This window comes from Cibotium barometz, chromosome 26 (genome assembly GCF_041138505.1).
Source record: "Cibotium barometz isolate CiBa-2024 chromosome 26, ASM4113850v1, whole genome shotgun sequence".
Classification (NCBI taxonomy): Eukaryota; Viridiplantae; Streptophyta; class Polypodiopsida; order Cyatheales; family Cibotiaceae; genus Cibotium; species Cibotium barometz.
This window is the reverse complement of record NC_141071.1, coordinates 25,019,941-25,036,762: the sequence shown is the minus strand read 5'-3', so window position 1 is coordinate 25,036,762 and position 16,822 is coordinate 25,019,941. Positions and strand designations below refer to the sequence as shown.

Sequence of the window (16,822 nt, the reverse complement as noted above, 5' to 3'; positions counted from 1 at the left end):
TTCTTCTTCTTTTCATTTGCAAGAGTGCAATGTTTTGAGATAGAAGAAGTATGTTATATGCGTGAGCATGGGAGCATGGGAACAAGCTCTAGTGGAGTATGGGTTAGGACTAACCTTAAGGATTAAGGTTAGGGTCAAGCATCCAAGGGTCACACATGGGAAATGGAGAGTTAAGAGTCACTTGAGGGCCCTCCTATATAATAGGGGCATGGGACACACTCAAGGGGGCTTGGAGGCTTATGAGACCAAGGCTATGTTATGCTCTCTTGTGTAGAGGATCATATCTACTCACCTACCATTTCACACTATAGCTACATGCTATTGGATTGGAGTTATACCTCTTGATGGTATGGGACATCAAGGTAAAGGTATGATGTATTTCATTATATCTCATGTGTGCATCCCTTGGGCTCGGGGGTGGTCAGGTGGATGAGTTTATGACTGATTTATGCATAACAATTATGTAGAGAGATCTTAGGGTTTTAAGAGTGATATCAGAGCAATCTCTAGTTAATTGTTGTTGATTTTTCTTTTTTATTATAATTTTGGTATTTTTTTCGAAGTAAATTTTAATATTTACTAATAAAAATGTTATTTTGTTGATTTGTGTTGATGATTTGCACGTGGATCATCGATATGGCGATTGGAATGCATGTTACTACTATTCAATGGACGTTGCAGGGGAATTTCGTGAGTTTAATGCTATTTTTTTCTATTTTTTATGGTTTAAAATAAGCATTAATGGAAATTTTTATAAAAATACCACATATTTTATTGTGGATATTTTTGGTAAAATGGATTCCCTAAATTTCTAGAATTTTTTTTGGGATTTTTTCCTAATTTTTAAAATTTTTTGAGCATTTTTATGGTTAAAAATATTTTTAATACATTTTTTGCGGGTTTTTCCACAGGTATGTGATCAAATCTCTGCCAATTTTCTGCTGAAATTCACTAGGGGGCAGCATGTTGATGCATGGAATGCTCTCACGTGTGCGTGGGATCCTCTTCGTCTCTCAAATCAGAATTTTCTCTTCTATTTTCCTCTTATTAGGCAAAATTTGATTAAATTTAATCATAATTGAACCTTAATTATGAGTGAATAAGGTAATCTTAATTATGGCTTAATCTTCTCTTAACAGAGAGAAGAGAAGATGGTGAAAAAAACGTCCCCCCCCCCCAAAAAAATTTCATAAGCTTTTAATTAAGCTTATTTAAAGTTGGTTTTTTTATTTTTTATTAAATGAGTTTTTTATTTACAAAAAAAAAGCTTTTGGAATTTTCTCAAAAAAGCCTGAAATTTATGATAAAATATGGGATTTGAAAAAAAAATCTCTGGAAATTTCTGAGTTTTTTTCTCTTAAAACCTTTTGGCTTTTCATCTTCCGGGAAACCTTTTGGCTTTCCGCATTCCCAAGAATTCTTCTGGCTTTTCGAATTCCGGAAAATCTTTTGACCTTTCGGATTCTGGAAACTTTTCGCCTTTCACATTCCGATTTTTTTTGTCTTTTCTTCTTCCCGAAACTGTTGGCTTTCCATATTCTGGGAAAACCGTTGGGATTCCAAAAATTTTTCACCGTTCGGGGTAAATTAAAAATTCTAAAAAATTTCTAAAAATTAGTAAAAAATTAGACAAAGGTTATTTTAAATTTTTGGAAAATGTGGGTTTGGTGTTTGGCATGTGGTGTGTCCATTCGGGTACCCGTGACATTCAAATTCCTTAAAAATATATTTTTTAATCTAAAAATTTAGAAAATCCATTAAAATTGTAAATTTTCATTGGATTTGAGAATTGTCGAGCGGAATTGGAAATTTCATGAACGATGGAATTCTTGGAAAAAATAAGAAATATTCTAGATTTTTTTTTAGAAATCTTGAAAATTGATATTTTTAAAATATCAATGGTATTTTGGTAAATTTAATTGCTAAAAATTTTCTGAAAAAATATAGGCTTGGAATGCCATAAGATAGGTTTGATGGAATTCAAAATTATCGTATTTTGAGGCCCTATAAAAGTAAGAAAAATTAGAAACAAAATTATGATATTTTTTTTCTCGAGAATTTAATATTTTCGATGGTTATTTAATGTTGAAGTACGTTTTCTCGTGCTGACATTAGATAGATCAAATTATTAAGATATGTATGGGTGGTATCATGGTGGTATGGGACGCTAGCGATCTCTCACGTATATTATCTTATGGGATAATTTGGGCTCAAGATTGTTGCTTTGCTTACATCACTTAGCATGTTGACCTCAACATTCAAAGACAATCTCATTTTTTGAATTCACTAGAAGTTTTAGTGTAGGCATTCTCTCTAAATAAATTTATTTTATCTATAGCCTGCATGTTTTGATGAGTGTAATCTCGTCGGTATTTTTAGTTGTTGAAATCTCATTCTTTAGAGTTCAACGAGTTTATCTTGTTGTGTTCGGATTAAGGAAATTTGGATTTTTCCTTTGTTGGCGTTTTTTTCTCTAGTTTCGTACTTTAGGTGATTTATACAATCAACCTGATGGTTTACGGCGGATGGACATATGTGACTCATCAAGACGCCGATGACTCTCTATGTTGATATGGGTAACGTGGGATGTCGATTATTCCATGTGCAGATGTGGGTACGTCGGGGCACCGATGAATCCCTGGTTCCTGCTGTTATAATGCCATGTTTTCCTACTTTATTCCGAATGGTTTACAATGAGGAAACTACTTTGAGTTTGAATTCCTCTGATTATCCGCACTCTGATGGGCAAACAGAGCGTATGAATCAGATTGTAGAGGATATGCTTCGTGCATATGTCTCTGGAAAAGCATCAAATTTTAAAAAAAATATCTTCTAATGATGAAATTTGCCTATAATAGTTTTAAACATATGGCTATTGGTTTTAGTCCGTTGATGCTTATGTATGGGTATCAACCCAGGGCATCCATTGATGTCGGTCTTAAGGACATCGAGCTTGATGCATCGAGAGATTTCTTGCGTGATATGCAAGAAATGTTGACCAAAGCTCGGGCTTCTATCAGGAGTGCTCAGGATAGGGCACGATTTTATGCTGATAGGGGACGCTCATCCCGGTCTTTTGAACCAGGAGCGTTGGTTTATTTAAAAGTTCCTAAAGATTCTCAGACTTTGTCAATGGGAAAATGCTCAAATTTATCTTCTACATATTATGGCCCATTTCAATTTATACATCGGATTGACATGGCTGCGTATGAACTTAAACTACCTCCACATGTTAGAGTCCATTCAGTCTTTTATATCAATAGATTGAAAGGGAAACTGGGAGGTGATGATAACACAATTACTCCTGAAGAACTCGTTAAAGTTGAAGAATTATCCAATGTTCCACATGAACCTGATAAGGTACTTGAATCCAAGGAAAGGAAACTTTGTAGTTGACTAATCCCTGAGGTTAAAATTAGGTGGAAAGATAGGGAAATAGAGGATTTGACTTGGGAGTCGATTGATATTGTTCAGTGCAGTTCTTCTTCTTTTCATTACAAGAGTGCAATGTTTTGAGAGAGGGGAAGTATGTTATATGCACATTATGTGTGCATATACTAAGAGGCTAACACACATTAGGCTTGTGAGCATGGGAACAAGCTCTAGTGGAGCATGGGTTAGGACTAACCTTAAGGGTTAAGGTTAGGGTCAGGCATCCAAGGGTCACACATGGGAAATGGAGAGTCAAGAGTCACTTGAGGGCCCTTCTATATAATAGGGGCATGGGGCACACTCAAGGGGGGCTTGGAGGCTTGTGAGGCCAAGGCTATGTTATGCTCTCTTGTGTAGAGAATCATATCTACTCACCTACCATTTCCCACTATAGCTACATGCTATTGGATTGGAGTTATACCTCTTGATGGTATGGGACATCAAGGTAAAGGTATGATGTATTTCATTATAGCTACATGCTATTGGATTGGAGTTATACCTCTTGATGGTATGGGACATCAAGGTAAAGGTATGATGTATTTCATTATATCTCATGTGTGCATCCCTTGGGCTCGGGGGTGGTCGGGTTGATGAGTTTATGACTGATTTATGCATAACAATTATCTAGAGAGATCTTAGGGTTTTATCAGTGATATCAGAGCAATCTCTAGTTAATTGTTGTTGATTTTTATTACATTTTTTGGTAAATTTTTTTGAAGTAAATGTTAATGTTTACTAATAAAAATGTTATTTTGTTGATTTGTATTGATGATTTGCAGAATCGTCGATATGGCGATTGGAACGCGTGTTACTACTATTCAATGGACGAATCGACATTACACGGGGGAATTCCGTGAGTTTAATACTATTTTTTTCTATTTTTTGTGGTTTAAAATAAGCATTAATGAAAATTTGTACAAAAATACCACATAGTTTATCGTGGATATTTTGGTAGAATGGATTTCCTAAATTTCTAGAATTTTTATGGATGTTTACTAATTTTTTTAAATTTTTTGAGCATTTTTATGGTTAAAAATGTTTTTTTTTACATTTTTGCGGGTTTTTCCGCGGGTATGCGATCAAATTTCTGCCGATTTTCTATTGAAATTTAGTACGGGCAGCATGTTGATGCATGGGATGCTCTCCCGTGTGCGTGGGATCCTCTTCGTCTCTCAAATCAGAATTTTCTCTTCTATTTTTCTCTTCTATTTTTCTCTTATTAGGTAAAAATTGATTAAATTTAATCATAATTAAACCTTAATTATGATTAATGTAATCTTAATTATGGCTTAATATTCTCTTAACAGAGAGAAGAGACGATGGGGTGGAGAAAAAGATTATGAGAGTTGGAGATGGAGAGGAGTAGAGAAGAGAGAGAGAAAGAGAATCCTCTCTCTCTCATTTCTGCGCACAGGCAGGGGGGGCAACGCAGTAGCCGCCCGGCGAAAAAACGTCCCCCCCTAAAAACAATTTCATAAGCTTTTAATTAAGCTTATTAAAGTTGGTTTTTTTTAATGAGTTTTTTATTTACAAAAAAAAGAGCTTTTGGATTTTTTTCAAAAAAGCCTGAAAATTATAATAAAATATGGGATTTGAAAAAAAAACTCCGAAAATTTTTAAAACTTTTTCTCTTAAAACCTTTTGGCTTTTCATCTTTCGGGAAACCTTTTGGCTTTCCGCATTCCCGAGAAACCTTTTGGCTTTTCGAATTCCGGAAAATCTTTTGATCTTTCGGATTCTGGAAACTTTTGACCTTTCACATTCCGATTTTTTTTTTGTCTTTTCATTTTCCCGAAACTATTGGCTTTGCGTATTCCGGGAAAACCGTTGGGATTCCGAAATTTTTTTGCCGTTGGTATTCTAAATGCGTTCGGGGTAAATTAAAAATTTCTAAAAATTAGTAAAAAATTAGACAAAGGTTATTTTAAATTTTTGGAAAATGTGGGGTTGGTGTTTGGCATGTGGTGTGTCCATTCGGGCGCCTGTGGCCATTCAAATTCCTTTAAAAATATTTTTTTTGACCTAGAAAATAAGAAAACCCATTAAAATTATAAATTTTCATAAGACTTGAGAATCGTCAGGGCGGAATTGAAAATTTCGTGTGAACGATGGGATTCTCAAGAAAAATAAGGAATATTCTAGAAATCATTTTTAGAAATCCTGAAAAATTGATATTTTTAAAATATCAATGGTATTTTGGTAAATTTAATTGCTAAAAAAATATAGGTTTGGAATGCCATAAGATAGGTTTGGTGAAATTCAAAATTATCGTATTTTGAGGCCCTACAAAATTAGGGAAAATTAGAAAAAAAAATCATTATAAATTTTTTTCTCGAGAATTTAATATTTTCGAGGATTATTTAATGTTGAAGTACGTTTTCTCGTATTGACATTAGATAGATGCGGGTTATTCACATATTATTAATACTATTATACCTCGTATTAGTAGATATTTTTGTTTGGATTAATTCTAAACGATGTTTTCATGATTTTTTACCATTATTTAGCCATTCTTTTTGGACATCTTCCATGCTTTCTTCAATGGCTATAATCTGCGTTCAAAGTGTGTTTCACCTTTGATACTTTTCCATGATAATTTATTTTGCACTTATTTATGTGTGGTCTATGCTTAATTTCTTAAGCCTAAGATAAATTCTATCATGGGTTAGTTGATCTGTTTGTTTTGGTGGATTTTATTGGATGTTTTTCAAGTTTTATTAGACTAATCAGGTTCTGCCTAGATCACTTGTGTCTAGGGGTTTTTTATTGAGTGCTACACACATGTGTTTCACTTGCTTACTTTGGAGTTTTGCTTGAACGACACCACGTTCATATACTCCGGATTGATGAGCTCGTCCCACCAATTTTAATGCTTCTTTTGGCATGATTAATGTCTATTAGATGGTATACATTGATTTTTATGATCAACTATGGTTTTTATGGATTCAAGGAGCTTCTATGCTTTTATCCATGGTTTTTTAAGGATCTTTTGATCTTTTGGATAACTTCATGTGCTTTGAAGGTAGCATTTGCCTTCGTTTTTTACACGTAATTTTGGACTATGTTCCTTGTACTCTTGTACATATTCCAACTCGGATACCTAGTTGCTTATGTATCTAGGTGAGTTATTTTTCTACCCTAACTTTATTGTGTTTTGGGTAGTTATCATTAGAAAGGCGCCAATAATTCAAATTTTTTTTCTAATGATGTACTCGGAGAGAGTTATTCCTTGATGTGGTCTCAAGTATATAGAGACAGATTTTAGTATGTGAAAGTCTGGGATAAGGCCATCTTATTCCTTTTATACAGGATTTCATTCATATTTTTCTAGACGGAATACTAGAGAGTTTCAAATTGTTAAGGTATGTATGGGTGGTATCATGGTGGTATGGGACGCTAGCGACCTCTCACATATATTATCTTATGGGATAATTTGGGCTCAATATTGTTGCTTTGCTTACATCACTTAGCATGTTGACCTCAACATTCAAAGACAACCTCATTTTCTGAATTCACTAGAAGTTATAGTGTAGGCATTCTCTCTAGATAAATTTATTATATCTATAGCCTACATGTTTTGATGAGTGTAATCTTGTCGGTATTTTCATTTGTTGAAATATCTTTCTTTAGAGTTCAACAAGTTTATCTTGTTGTGTTCGGATTAAGGAAATTTGGATTTTTCCTTTGTTGGCATTTCTTTCTCTAGTTTCGTACTTTAGGTGATTTATATAGTCAACCTGATGGTTTACGGATGGACATATGTGACTCATCGAGACGCTGATGACTCTCTATGTTGATATGGGTAGCTCAGGATGTCGATTTATATAGTCAACCTGATGGTTTACGGATGGACATATGTGACTCATCGAGACGCTGATGACTCTCTATGTTGATATGGGTAGCTCGGGATGTCGATTATTCCATGTGCAGATGTGGGTACGTCGGGGCGCCGATGAATCGCTGGTTCCTGCTGTTATAATGCCATGTTTTCCTACTTTATTCCGAATGGTTTACAACGAGGAAACTACTTTGAGTATGAATTCCTCTGATTATCCTCACTCTGATGGGCAAACAGAGCGTATGAATTAGATTGTAGAGGATATGCTTCGTGCATATGTCTCTAGAAAAGCATCAAATTGAAAAAAATATCTTCCATTGATGGAATTTGCCTATAATAGTTTTAAACATACGGCTATTGGTTTTAGTCTGTTTATGCTTATGTATGGGTATCAACCTAGGGCACCTATTGATGTCGGTCTTAAGGACATTGAGCTTGATGAATCGAGGGATTTCTTGCGTGATATGTAGGAAATGCTGACCGAAGAAGCTTGGGATTCTATCAAGAGTGCTGTCAGGATAGGGCACGGTTTTATGCTGATATGGGACGCTCATCTCGGTCTTTTGCACTAGGAGCGTTGGTTTATTTAAAAGTTCCTAAAGATTCTTAGACTTTGTGAATGGAAAAATGCTCGAATTTATCTCCTAGATATTGTGGCCCATTTCGATTTATACATCGGATTGGTGCGACTGCGTATGAACTTAAACTACCTCCACATGTTAGAGTTCATCCAGTCTTTTATATCAGTAGATTGAAAGGGAAACTGGGAGGTGAGGATAACACAGTTACTTCTCAAGAACTCGTTAAAGTTGAAGAATTATCCTATGTTCCACACGAACCTGATAAGGTACTTGAATTTAGGGAAGGAAACTTTGTAGTTGACTAATCCCTGAGGTTAAAATTAGGTGGAGAGATAGTGAAATAGAGGATTCGACTTGGGAGTCGGTTGATATTGTTCAGTGCAGTTCGCAAGAGTGCAATGTTTTGAGAGAGGGGAAGTATGTTATATGCACATTATGTGTGCATATACTAGGAGGCTAACCCACATTAGGCTTGTGTGCATATACTAGGAGGCTAACCCACATTAGGCTTGTGAGCATGGGAGCATGGGAACAAGCTCTAGTGGAGCATGGGTTAGGACTAACCTTAAGGGTTAAGGTTGGGGTCAGGCATCCAAGGGTCACACATGGGAAATGGAGAGTCAAGAGTCACTTGAGAGCCCTCCTATATAATAGGGGCATGGGGCACACTCAAGGGAGGCTTGGAGGCTTGTGAGGCCAAGGCTATGTTATGCTCTCTTGTGTGAAGAATCATATCTACTTACCTACCATTTCCCACTATAGCTACATGCTATTGGATTGGAGTTATACCTCTTGATGGTATGGGACATCAAGGTAAAGGTATGTTGTATTTCATTATATCTCATGTGTGCATCCCTTGGGCTCGGGGGTAGTCGGGTGGATGAGTTTATGCCTGATTTATGCATGTTTATGCATAACAATTATCTAGAGAGATCTTAGGGTTTTAACTATATATATATATGTATATATATATATATATGTATATATATATATATATGTATATATATATACGCTAAAATACATATATCTTAATAGATTTTTAGCTTAATATGCGTGCGTGTGTGTGTGTAGCCTAAAATATATATATCTTGAAGATATATATAACCTAAAGATATATATATATGTTTAGGCCATACATACATACATACATACATACATACATATATATATATATATATATAAAAGAGGCTTTAGGCTAAATATATATATGTGTGTGTGTGTGAAACCTAATAAATACCTAGACTAAAATATCTATATATACATCTCTCTATATATATGTACATATATACATAGCCTAAACTATATTCTCTCTCTCTCTCTCTCTCGCCTCAACGTTTAAAAAAGTTTTAAAAGAGCATGAGTCTTCTCTTTGTACATCACAACTATTAAAAGAGCATGAGTTTTCTCTTTGTACATCACAACTATATTATAGCCTAAAGCCTAAAGCTACATATATATATATACATACACACACACATTTATTAAAATACATATAGCTTAATGTGTGCAGCCTAATAAATACATGGACTAAAATATCTATATATACATCTCTCTATATATATGTACATATATAAATAGCCTAAACTATATTCTCTCTCTCTCTCTCTTTGAGCCTAACCGTTTAATTTAGCGAGGTAATTGTGGATGATATAGTGGAAAGGACATCCATACATGCATCCAAGAATATGCCAAAATGGCTCATATTACACGATAGTACATGTACTCCATATCGATATACTAATTTATATATAATTGTGGCATCCAACTACCAAGTGGGATGGTAGGGATGCTTTATATGCACATGCATTGGTGACACTTTCCGTAAAAAGATACATCATTCCTCATATTTTCTTATGTAAAATTGCCAAGAAGGCTTGGGATGTGCTTGCTACTCTTTACTAGGTGTGTAATGAGGCACGTATGGCCTACTTGCACAAATAGTTTGAATCCAAACATATGAATGATAGAGACTCGATGGATGATTTTCTCACTAAAATCAAAGATCTTAGAGAGCAGCTTGCATGTATTGATGAGGGAGACTTGATGGATGAGTTCTTACTAGGATTAAAGATCTTAGAGTGCAACTTACATGTATTGATGAGGCCTACTATCCCGTTTTTGCATCCAGACTTTAAATTATGATAAAGGGTACCCAATACCCTTACATTTAATGAGTAGGTCATAGTGATCTTCTTGTCATCAGAGCAATCCCTACAAAATCAAACTAGCATGAATGTGGGAGATCAGGCATTCATTGCTAGTAAAAAAGGTAAAGGCAAAGCATTCTCTTAGGGTAGCTATAAGAGAGAGGAATCAACCCAATCTTCTAGCAAGGATGCTGTGAGAAGGGGGGTGATAGGCCTAAGAAGAAAGGAAAATGCAACCATTGTGGAAGCCAGGCCATTATATATGAATGTAGAAAAAGGTTGGAGAAGGAGAAGAAAAAAGGGTAAAAATATTATCTCAAATTTTAGTCCACGAATCAGTGTATTGATGAGGCAATCGTGGATGATGTAGTGGATGAGGAAAGAGCAAACACACATGTGTCCAAGCATATGCCAAAATGGCTAGTGCAGACATTGTAGGATAGAAAATTAGCTACTTCCTTTCCTAGCAAGACACGTGCAGGTTCTCATCATGCATCTTATTCTTTTGTGGATCATGCTCTAATTGCTAGTATATGTAATGAAGTGGAAAGCAAAGGACAATGATCATTGGATTCATGCCATGCAAGATGAGTGCAATTCAATCCTAAAAAATGACACTTGGTATTAGCAATATATTGCCTTATGGTAAAAAGGCCATTGGTATAAAGTGGGTTTATAAGCTTAATTGTAAAGATGATGGTAGCATTGACCCCACTACAAAGCCAAGGCTTGTTGTAAAGGGTATTGCAAAGCGGAGATGGACATAGATTATGATGAGACCTTTGCTCCCACATCTTATATGACTACAAATCAATGTATTATTGCATTAGTAGTGCATCGTGGATGAAACATACATCATTTGGATATCAAGACTGCCTTCTTGAATGGTGATTTGCATGAGGAGGTTTATGTATCTCAACCTCATATTTTGTTTAGAAGGGACATAAGTCTAAAGTATGCAAAGTAAGAAAAGATTTATATGGCCTTAAGCAGGCTTCGAGAGCATGGTACGAGAATATAAATGCATACTTGGTTGCAAATGGTTTTTACAACAGTCCAACTGAGAGTACTCTCTATGTAAAGAGGAGTAAGAATTATTTTATGGTCATCGTTTTATATGTTGATAACATGTTGCTCACATGCACTAATGAGGAGAGTACTCTCTATGTAAAGAGGACTATTAATTATTTTTGTTGGTCATCGTTTTATATGTTGATGATATGTTACAAGCGCTAACAAGGATAAGATTTCAGCCTTTAGGATTGAATTACATGTGTCATTTGAGATAATAGATTTGGGCATACAATTTATGTAGCGTGATGATGATATTGTGATGTTGCAATCAAAGGTACATGTAGAGACTGCTTATATGGTTTGTCCTTGAAGATTGTAAGCCTGTTGCTACACTGGTAGAGATAAGTGCTAAGCTCAATCTCTGGGATGCAGGTGAACCATTTGATGCATTATTTTATCAATAGGCTATTGGGTGCCTCACCTATCTATGCAAGACGAGTCATAATATTTAGCAGGCTGCCAAGCGAGTATTTTGATACTTACAGGGTACTCAGTCCCTTGGGCTAAATACTATGCTAAGGGGGGTGATATTCAACTGCATGCTTTTAGTGACTCCGATTAGATTAGATGTTATGACACACGAGTGTCTATTAGGGGCTTTTGCTTTCATCTTGGTGATTCATGTGTATATCACTGCTCATCTCAAGAAGTAGCCAACAGTGGCCACTTTGGGCTGCAACTATATGGTAGCTTTTATAATGACTTTGAAGTGTGTATGGCTCAAATACATTTTGGATTTTGGTAAGATCTTGGTGTTGGCCACCTCCATCTTTATTGATAGAGCCAGGGTGGCCATTTGCAAAGGAACCCATTGTTTCACGCTTGCACAAAGCACATTGATGTGTATTATCATTTTATGTCAAGAAGAGGCTCATTGTAGGAAAGATTAGCCTGGCTTATGTCTTTACATACACGACAATGTGGCATATATGATCATGAAGGCTCTCTCATCATGAGAGAAGTTAGAAGCTTTTCGTGAAGCTTTGGGCTTATTGCCATTTGGGGATTGATCAACCACATGATCCTTGTGGCATATATGTTTATGAAGGCTCTCTCATTTAGGAGAGAAGTTAGAAGCTTTTTTACGAAGCTTTGGGCTTATTGCCATTTGGGGATTAATCAGTATATGATCCTTGTACATGTTTGCATCATCACTACAGAGGAGACTACATGGGGGATTTGTAGCCATTTATATAGTAGTGATGTGTGAATGTAGGTTAATAATGGACCGGGGAACTTTTTCTCTCATTAGGATCCTTATTAGGAGGTTTTCCCCTAGCCGTGTGTACACACTGTTATGAGTGAATGTATCACATCACTTCATTTGTACTTTACTTATTCTCATCTGTCTACTTTGAGTGTTGTATACTTACTTGCTGCATAACATCTCAAAATTCTACTAGATGATGTTGCCTAGGATGGAGAAGCTAAACATAGTTTCAACACCTTGTAAGGCCATGCATTTCACACCCCCTAGAATGTCGAGAAAGATGTTGGAGGCAGGTGGCTAGAAGAAGACGTTCCCTTGTAGAGAGAAGTTAAAGGTGGGCAACTAAAAGCGGGTGTTCCCTTGTAGGGAGACAATGAGGCTAGGAACTTGAAAGTACGAGGCTGGTAATGTGAATGACGTTGAAGCAAAGGTTGAAGCTTTCACCTGTGTGACTGGGAAGGGGACTGTTTATGGTGTTGAAATTTACAAACAAAAAATAGTTCATAAACTTCCACGCCAAAAGCCCAAAGGTATCTTTTGAGTTTCATTTGCAACCTCTTTTTCTAATTGTCCTTGTGAAGCTTTGAAGGGCAATGATGCCCAATGAAGGTTACAATTTTCATCACTACAAGGCCTTTATAGACCATGGTTGGAATTGAGATTTTCGTAAAAAAGTGGAAGGGATCCAGAAAAAAGTGGATAGGGAGTCTTTTCCATCCATCTCTTGGCCTAGATTCTAGGCGAAAAGGTCGAGTTTTGCAAAAAGTGATGTGTAAAGCCCCTAAGTGGAAGTGATCCTAAGCCCCTAAAGGTTGCAAATTTCAACAGTGGACCATGGTTACACAAGAGAGTGGAAGGATCCCAAACATTCTGGGAAAAAAAGAGTGTTTCAAAAAGTGATGTGTAAAGGTCCTCCTAAGTGCGAGTGATGTCTCCCCCTTTGAAATCATGAGTAGGTACGTTACGTACGTACACACAAGCTGGCGCACACATATACATACATTCACACGTGTACATGTGTTCCCGCGCTTATTAGCACTTGCATGAAGTAGAGGTCTTGTGGAGCTCAGAAAATCTGAAGCCGTCTTGTGGTTGTGGGAATGGCGGAAGGCCCGTCTTCGAGCTCAGAGAAAGCGGGGACGATTCAGCGCATCCGCGTGGAGAACTTCATGTGCCATGGCAGCCTCTCCATCGACTTCATCGACCATGTCAATTTTATCACGGGCCAAAACGGAAGTACGTGCTCTGATTCCTCCAAACACTGTATAAGCGCTTCTTGAAGTTCATGTGGAAAACTGTGTAAACCCTAGAAATGGACTTTTTTCAATTCTGTTCAGTAAATTGTGTTAACCCTAGAAATGGAGCACTCTAGTCTGTGTAAACCCTAGCATTGGAGAATTATAACCCGTGTAAAACTATAGCTCTAACTTGTGTACAACTCTTCTAGTATGCAGAAAACTGAGGAATGGAGAGTTTTAGTCTCTATAAACCCTATATCTGCAGAGCTCTAATTTGTGTTATCTTAAAAACGCAGAGATCTAGTCTGTGTAAGGCCTAGGAATGGAAATTTCTAGCCTATGAAAAAAAAAATGTCAGCTGAAATCCCCGTCTTTTGTCACATGGAGAGAGGGTTTCCTTTCCATTTTGAAAATGTCAGTTTGTCTGTGTTTTTAAAATCCAGACATGTTATTCTTGGCAGGTGGTAAAAGTGCAATTCTAACAGCCCTTTGTGTAGCCTTTGGTATAAAGGCTCGGGGTACGCAGAGAGCTACAGCTTTGAAGGACTTCATAAAAACCGGATGCAGGTATGTTCTTTTGTGAAGGTTGTAAAATTTAGCTGTTTTAACTACCCAAGCCTGGCTGTTCTTTCCTTTGTCACGAGTGTTTCTTAGTGAGACTGCAAGCATTGGTTTCCAAGTGTTAACCAATCCAAGTGGCTGCTGTTCACACGTGTTTAGGAGGAAGGCAGCCTCTGGTCAGAGTGTTAGAGAGCAGAGGCTTGGGAGTGCACATCCCTTATCCCAAGGTTACCCACATGTCTAGCGCTAATGCTAGAGCTCCATTCACGCTACGTTACTTTGGTCACCATGAGGCCAGAGGAAGGCTTTAAGTTTAACTTCAATTTGGTTGAGCATCTTTTTGGGGACAGCCATGCGATATGTAGATAAGCATGGCTCATAGCAAACAGTTTCATACCAGTCATGGATTGACACTATCTCAGCCAAAGGGAGATCTTGCATATCCTTGCCAACAGATCATTGTTGTCTTTGGCCAACGGCTTTCTTGTGGTTGGTGGGGATGCTAGATTCTTGTACAAGTGAGGATGCTTTGACTGGTGATCACGGTGTTAAAGACTTAACGGACTTTACTGGAGGTAGGTCTGGATTGTGTTGAGAGTGTTGGTCCTTGAGTTCTTAGGGTCCTCAAAGCAGTGTCATCAAAAAACAAAGTGTGGGTAATCCTAAGAGGGGTTTGTGCTATCTTCCTCAAAAGGCTGGCATTAGGGATGAGGCCAGGGTTTTACTGAATAATTATGGGGTTGTACGAAGGGACCTCAGGATTAAGGACATGCTAGTGGGTGGACTACTCATAACGGGGGTATCCACTGTGCAGATACCTTGGAAACTAGGAATTGGATTAGGTGTTGGGTACAAGATTCAGCTTGGTGTCGATAATATTGGACAAGATGAAAAATACCCTCTTGTAGGCTCATGGGTTATTGGGGATGGGGATTATGTTTGCAAGGAGTGCAGTTGGTTTTAGGGCAACCCATCAGGTCACCTTGATTGTTGTTACTCTTGAGTTTTATATTTCCTTGTGAGTGAGTAAGAAACCTTTTTTTGGGATTTTTAAAATGTTTTTGTTACATTTTCTGTTTGTTGCAAACAGCCATGCTCTTGTGGTGGTGGAGATGTCCAATCAGGGTGTTGATGCTTTCAAGTCTGATGATTATGGAGAGAAGATAACTATTGAGCGAAGAATTACGGAGTCTGGAAACACAACAGTATTAAAGGATTCACATGGCAAGTGTTTGTTTGCTTGATCATTTATTATAGAATCTAGTTCAAACTCTTTAAAGCGTTAGGAACAAAGCAACTCGTTACGCTTTACATTTTATAATATTTGTCCTATTACACTTCCTCCTAATAGGTTCCTTTTCAATATTTTTAATACATAGCCTTATTGGCTTCCTTCAAGGGGCTCTTCTGCCTAGTTTTATTTGGCAATCTGCCCAGGACTTCTGCTTTTCTATGAAAATTTTTGTGTGTCACAGGACTTCTTGCAGGTCAATGCCTTGTTGGGAAGTTGGTGTGAGCTTGACAATGGCGTGGATACAAAATATATACCCATGGAGGAGGGGGGGTTGTGTTTTTTTCACCATGGATTTAACACTACACTAAGTAGCATAACACTCCCACACTTTTATGATCCATACAATGATTTCTGTCTCTAAATGCACCTCTTCCCCTTCACAATGATCCATACAGTGATTCTTCTCTTTAAAGGCACTTCTTCCTTTTCACAATGTATGCTACCTTTCTTATGTTAACCTTGAACCCACATCTCAAAGATTAAACTTGAGTATGGAACAGCAGTGGTGGACCCATTTGAGAACTACATGGAGCAATGGAGGTGCTAGCTTGAAGATTATTACTTAGAGAATGAGTGCATTTGCAAGCAATATGAATGCTCTTCATAGATCATAAATATTCATCCTCTTTTATCCATGCCGTGGTCTATTGCAATTTTTGTCTCTCAGAGTACATGAGTGATCAAACTTGTGGATATCGGCCTCTATTGACGAAGGAATGCTGCAACTACATGGAGAAGTTATAGATGCCATGAGAAGGATAGGGGCTATTGTGCCCCACCTGCCCCCCCTCCTCACCAATTTGAGACCACTGATACCAAGGTGGATAGAAACATTAGGTGTGGTATGTTTTGAACGTGTTCGATATGAGTATGGAAAGTACGCATCGACCAAAGAAAATTGTAGATCAACCTCTATAATTGACCAATGCATGCATGAGAGAAGCACCAACAAGAGGCAATAAACCAAGCCAAGGAAAGCAATACCTGATTAGCCACCAACGCTCTGGAGGCTAAATCCAATCTCCTAGAGCTCCAATGAAGAAGCTTCTTCCGAATACTCATAAGTACCGGAGCAAACTGCTCTACAGGAGAAATACCAACCCCAATCTGGCATCCCAAATATCTAGCAGAGTATCCTCTGCTGGTCCAAGTAAAACCAAGCTCTGCACCCCAAGCAACTCTCGGCGAGTCACTAATCCAAAAACCAACAGATTTGTGCCAGTTAATGAGGGCTCCTGTTGCCAAACAAAACTCTTTCAATGCCACTCGGAAGGAACATAAACATATGTGTGAGGCCTCCAAGAACATGGCTGTGTCATCAGCTAACTTAGAGTCAACCGGCTCCTCTTGACTACGAAGAGGCAACCTCAATCTAGAAATACCAGTAGGGTGCTCATGGCCTCTGCGATATGATATATAATAATGGGGCTAAAGGGCATCCTTGCCA

At 37.4% G+C, this 16,822-nt stretch overlaps 1 protein-coding gene across 5 annotated transcripts in view; it reads left to right on the top strand.

The window, feature by feature from the left end:
• The first annotated feature begins 13,295 nt into the window (after positions 1–13,295).
• The window catches only part of LOC147623806 (structural maintenance of chromosomes protein 6B-like), a 184,794-nt gene continuing 181,267 nt past the window's right edge, over positions 13,296–16,822 (top strand). For 4 of the 5 annotated variants that reach the window (XM_086820430.1, XM_086820427.1, XM_086820428.1 and 1 more), the window contains exons 1-3: positions 13,297–13,518; positions 13,982–14,087; positions 15,172–15,305. In XM_086820430.1, coding sequence (XP_086676556.1) covers positions 13,383–13,518; positions 13,982–14,087; positions 15,172–15,305 — 376 coding nt within the window. In that variant the 5' untranslated portion in view covers positions 13,297–13,382. Of the gene's footprint in view, positions 13,519–13,981; positions 14,088–15,171; positions 15,306–16,822 lie in introns of all 5 variants that reach the window. The other variant, XM_086820431.1, reaches the window with a different exon arrangement.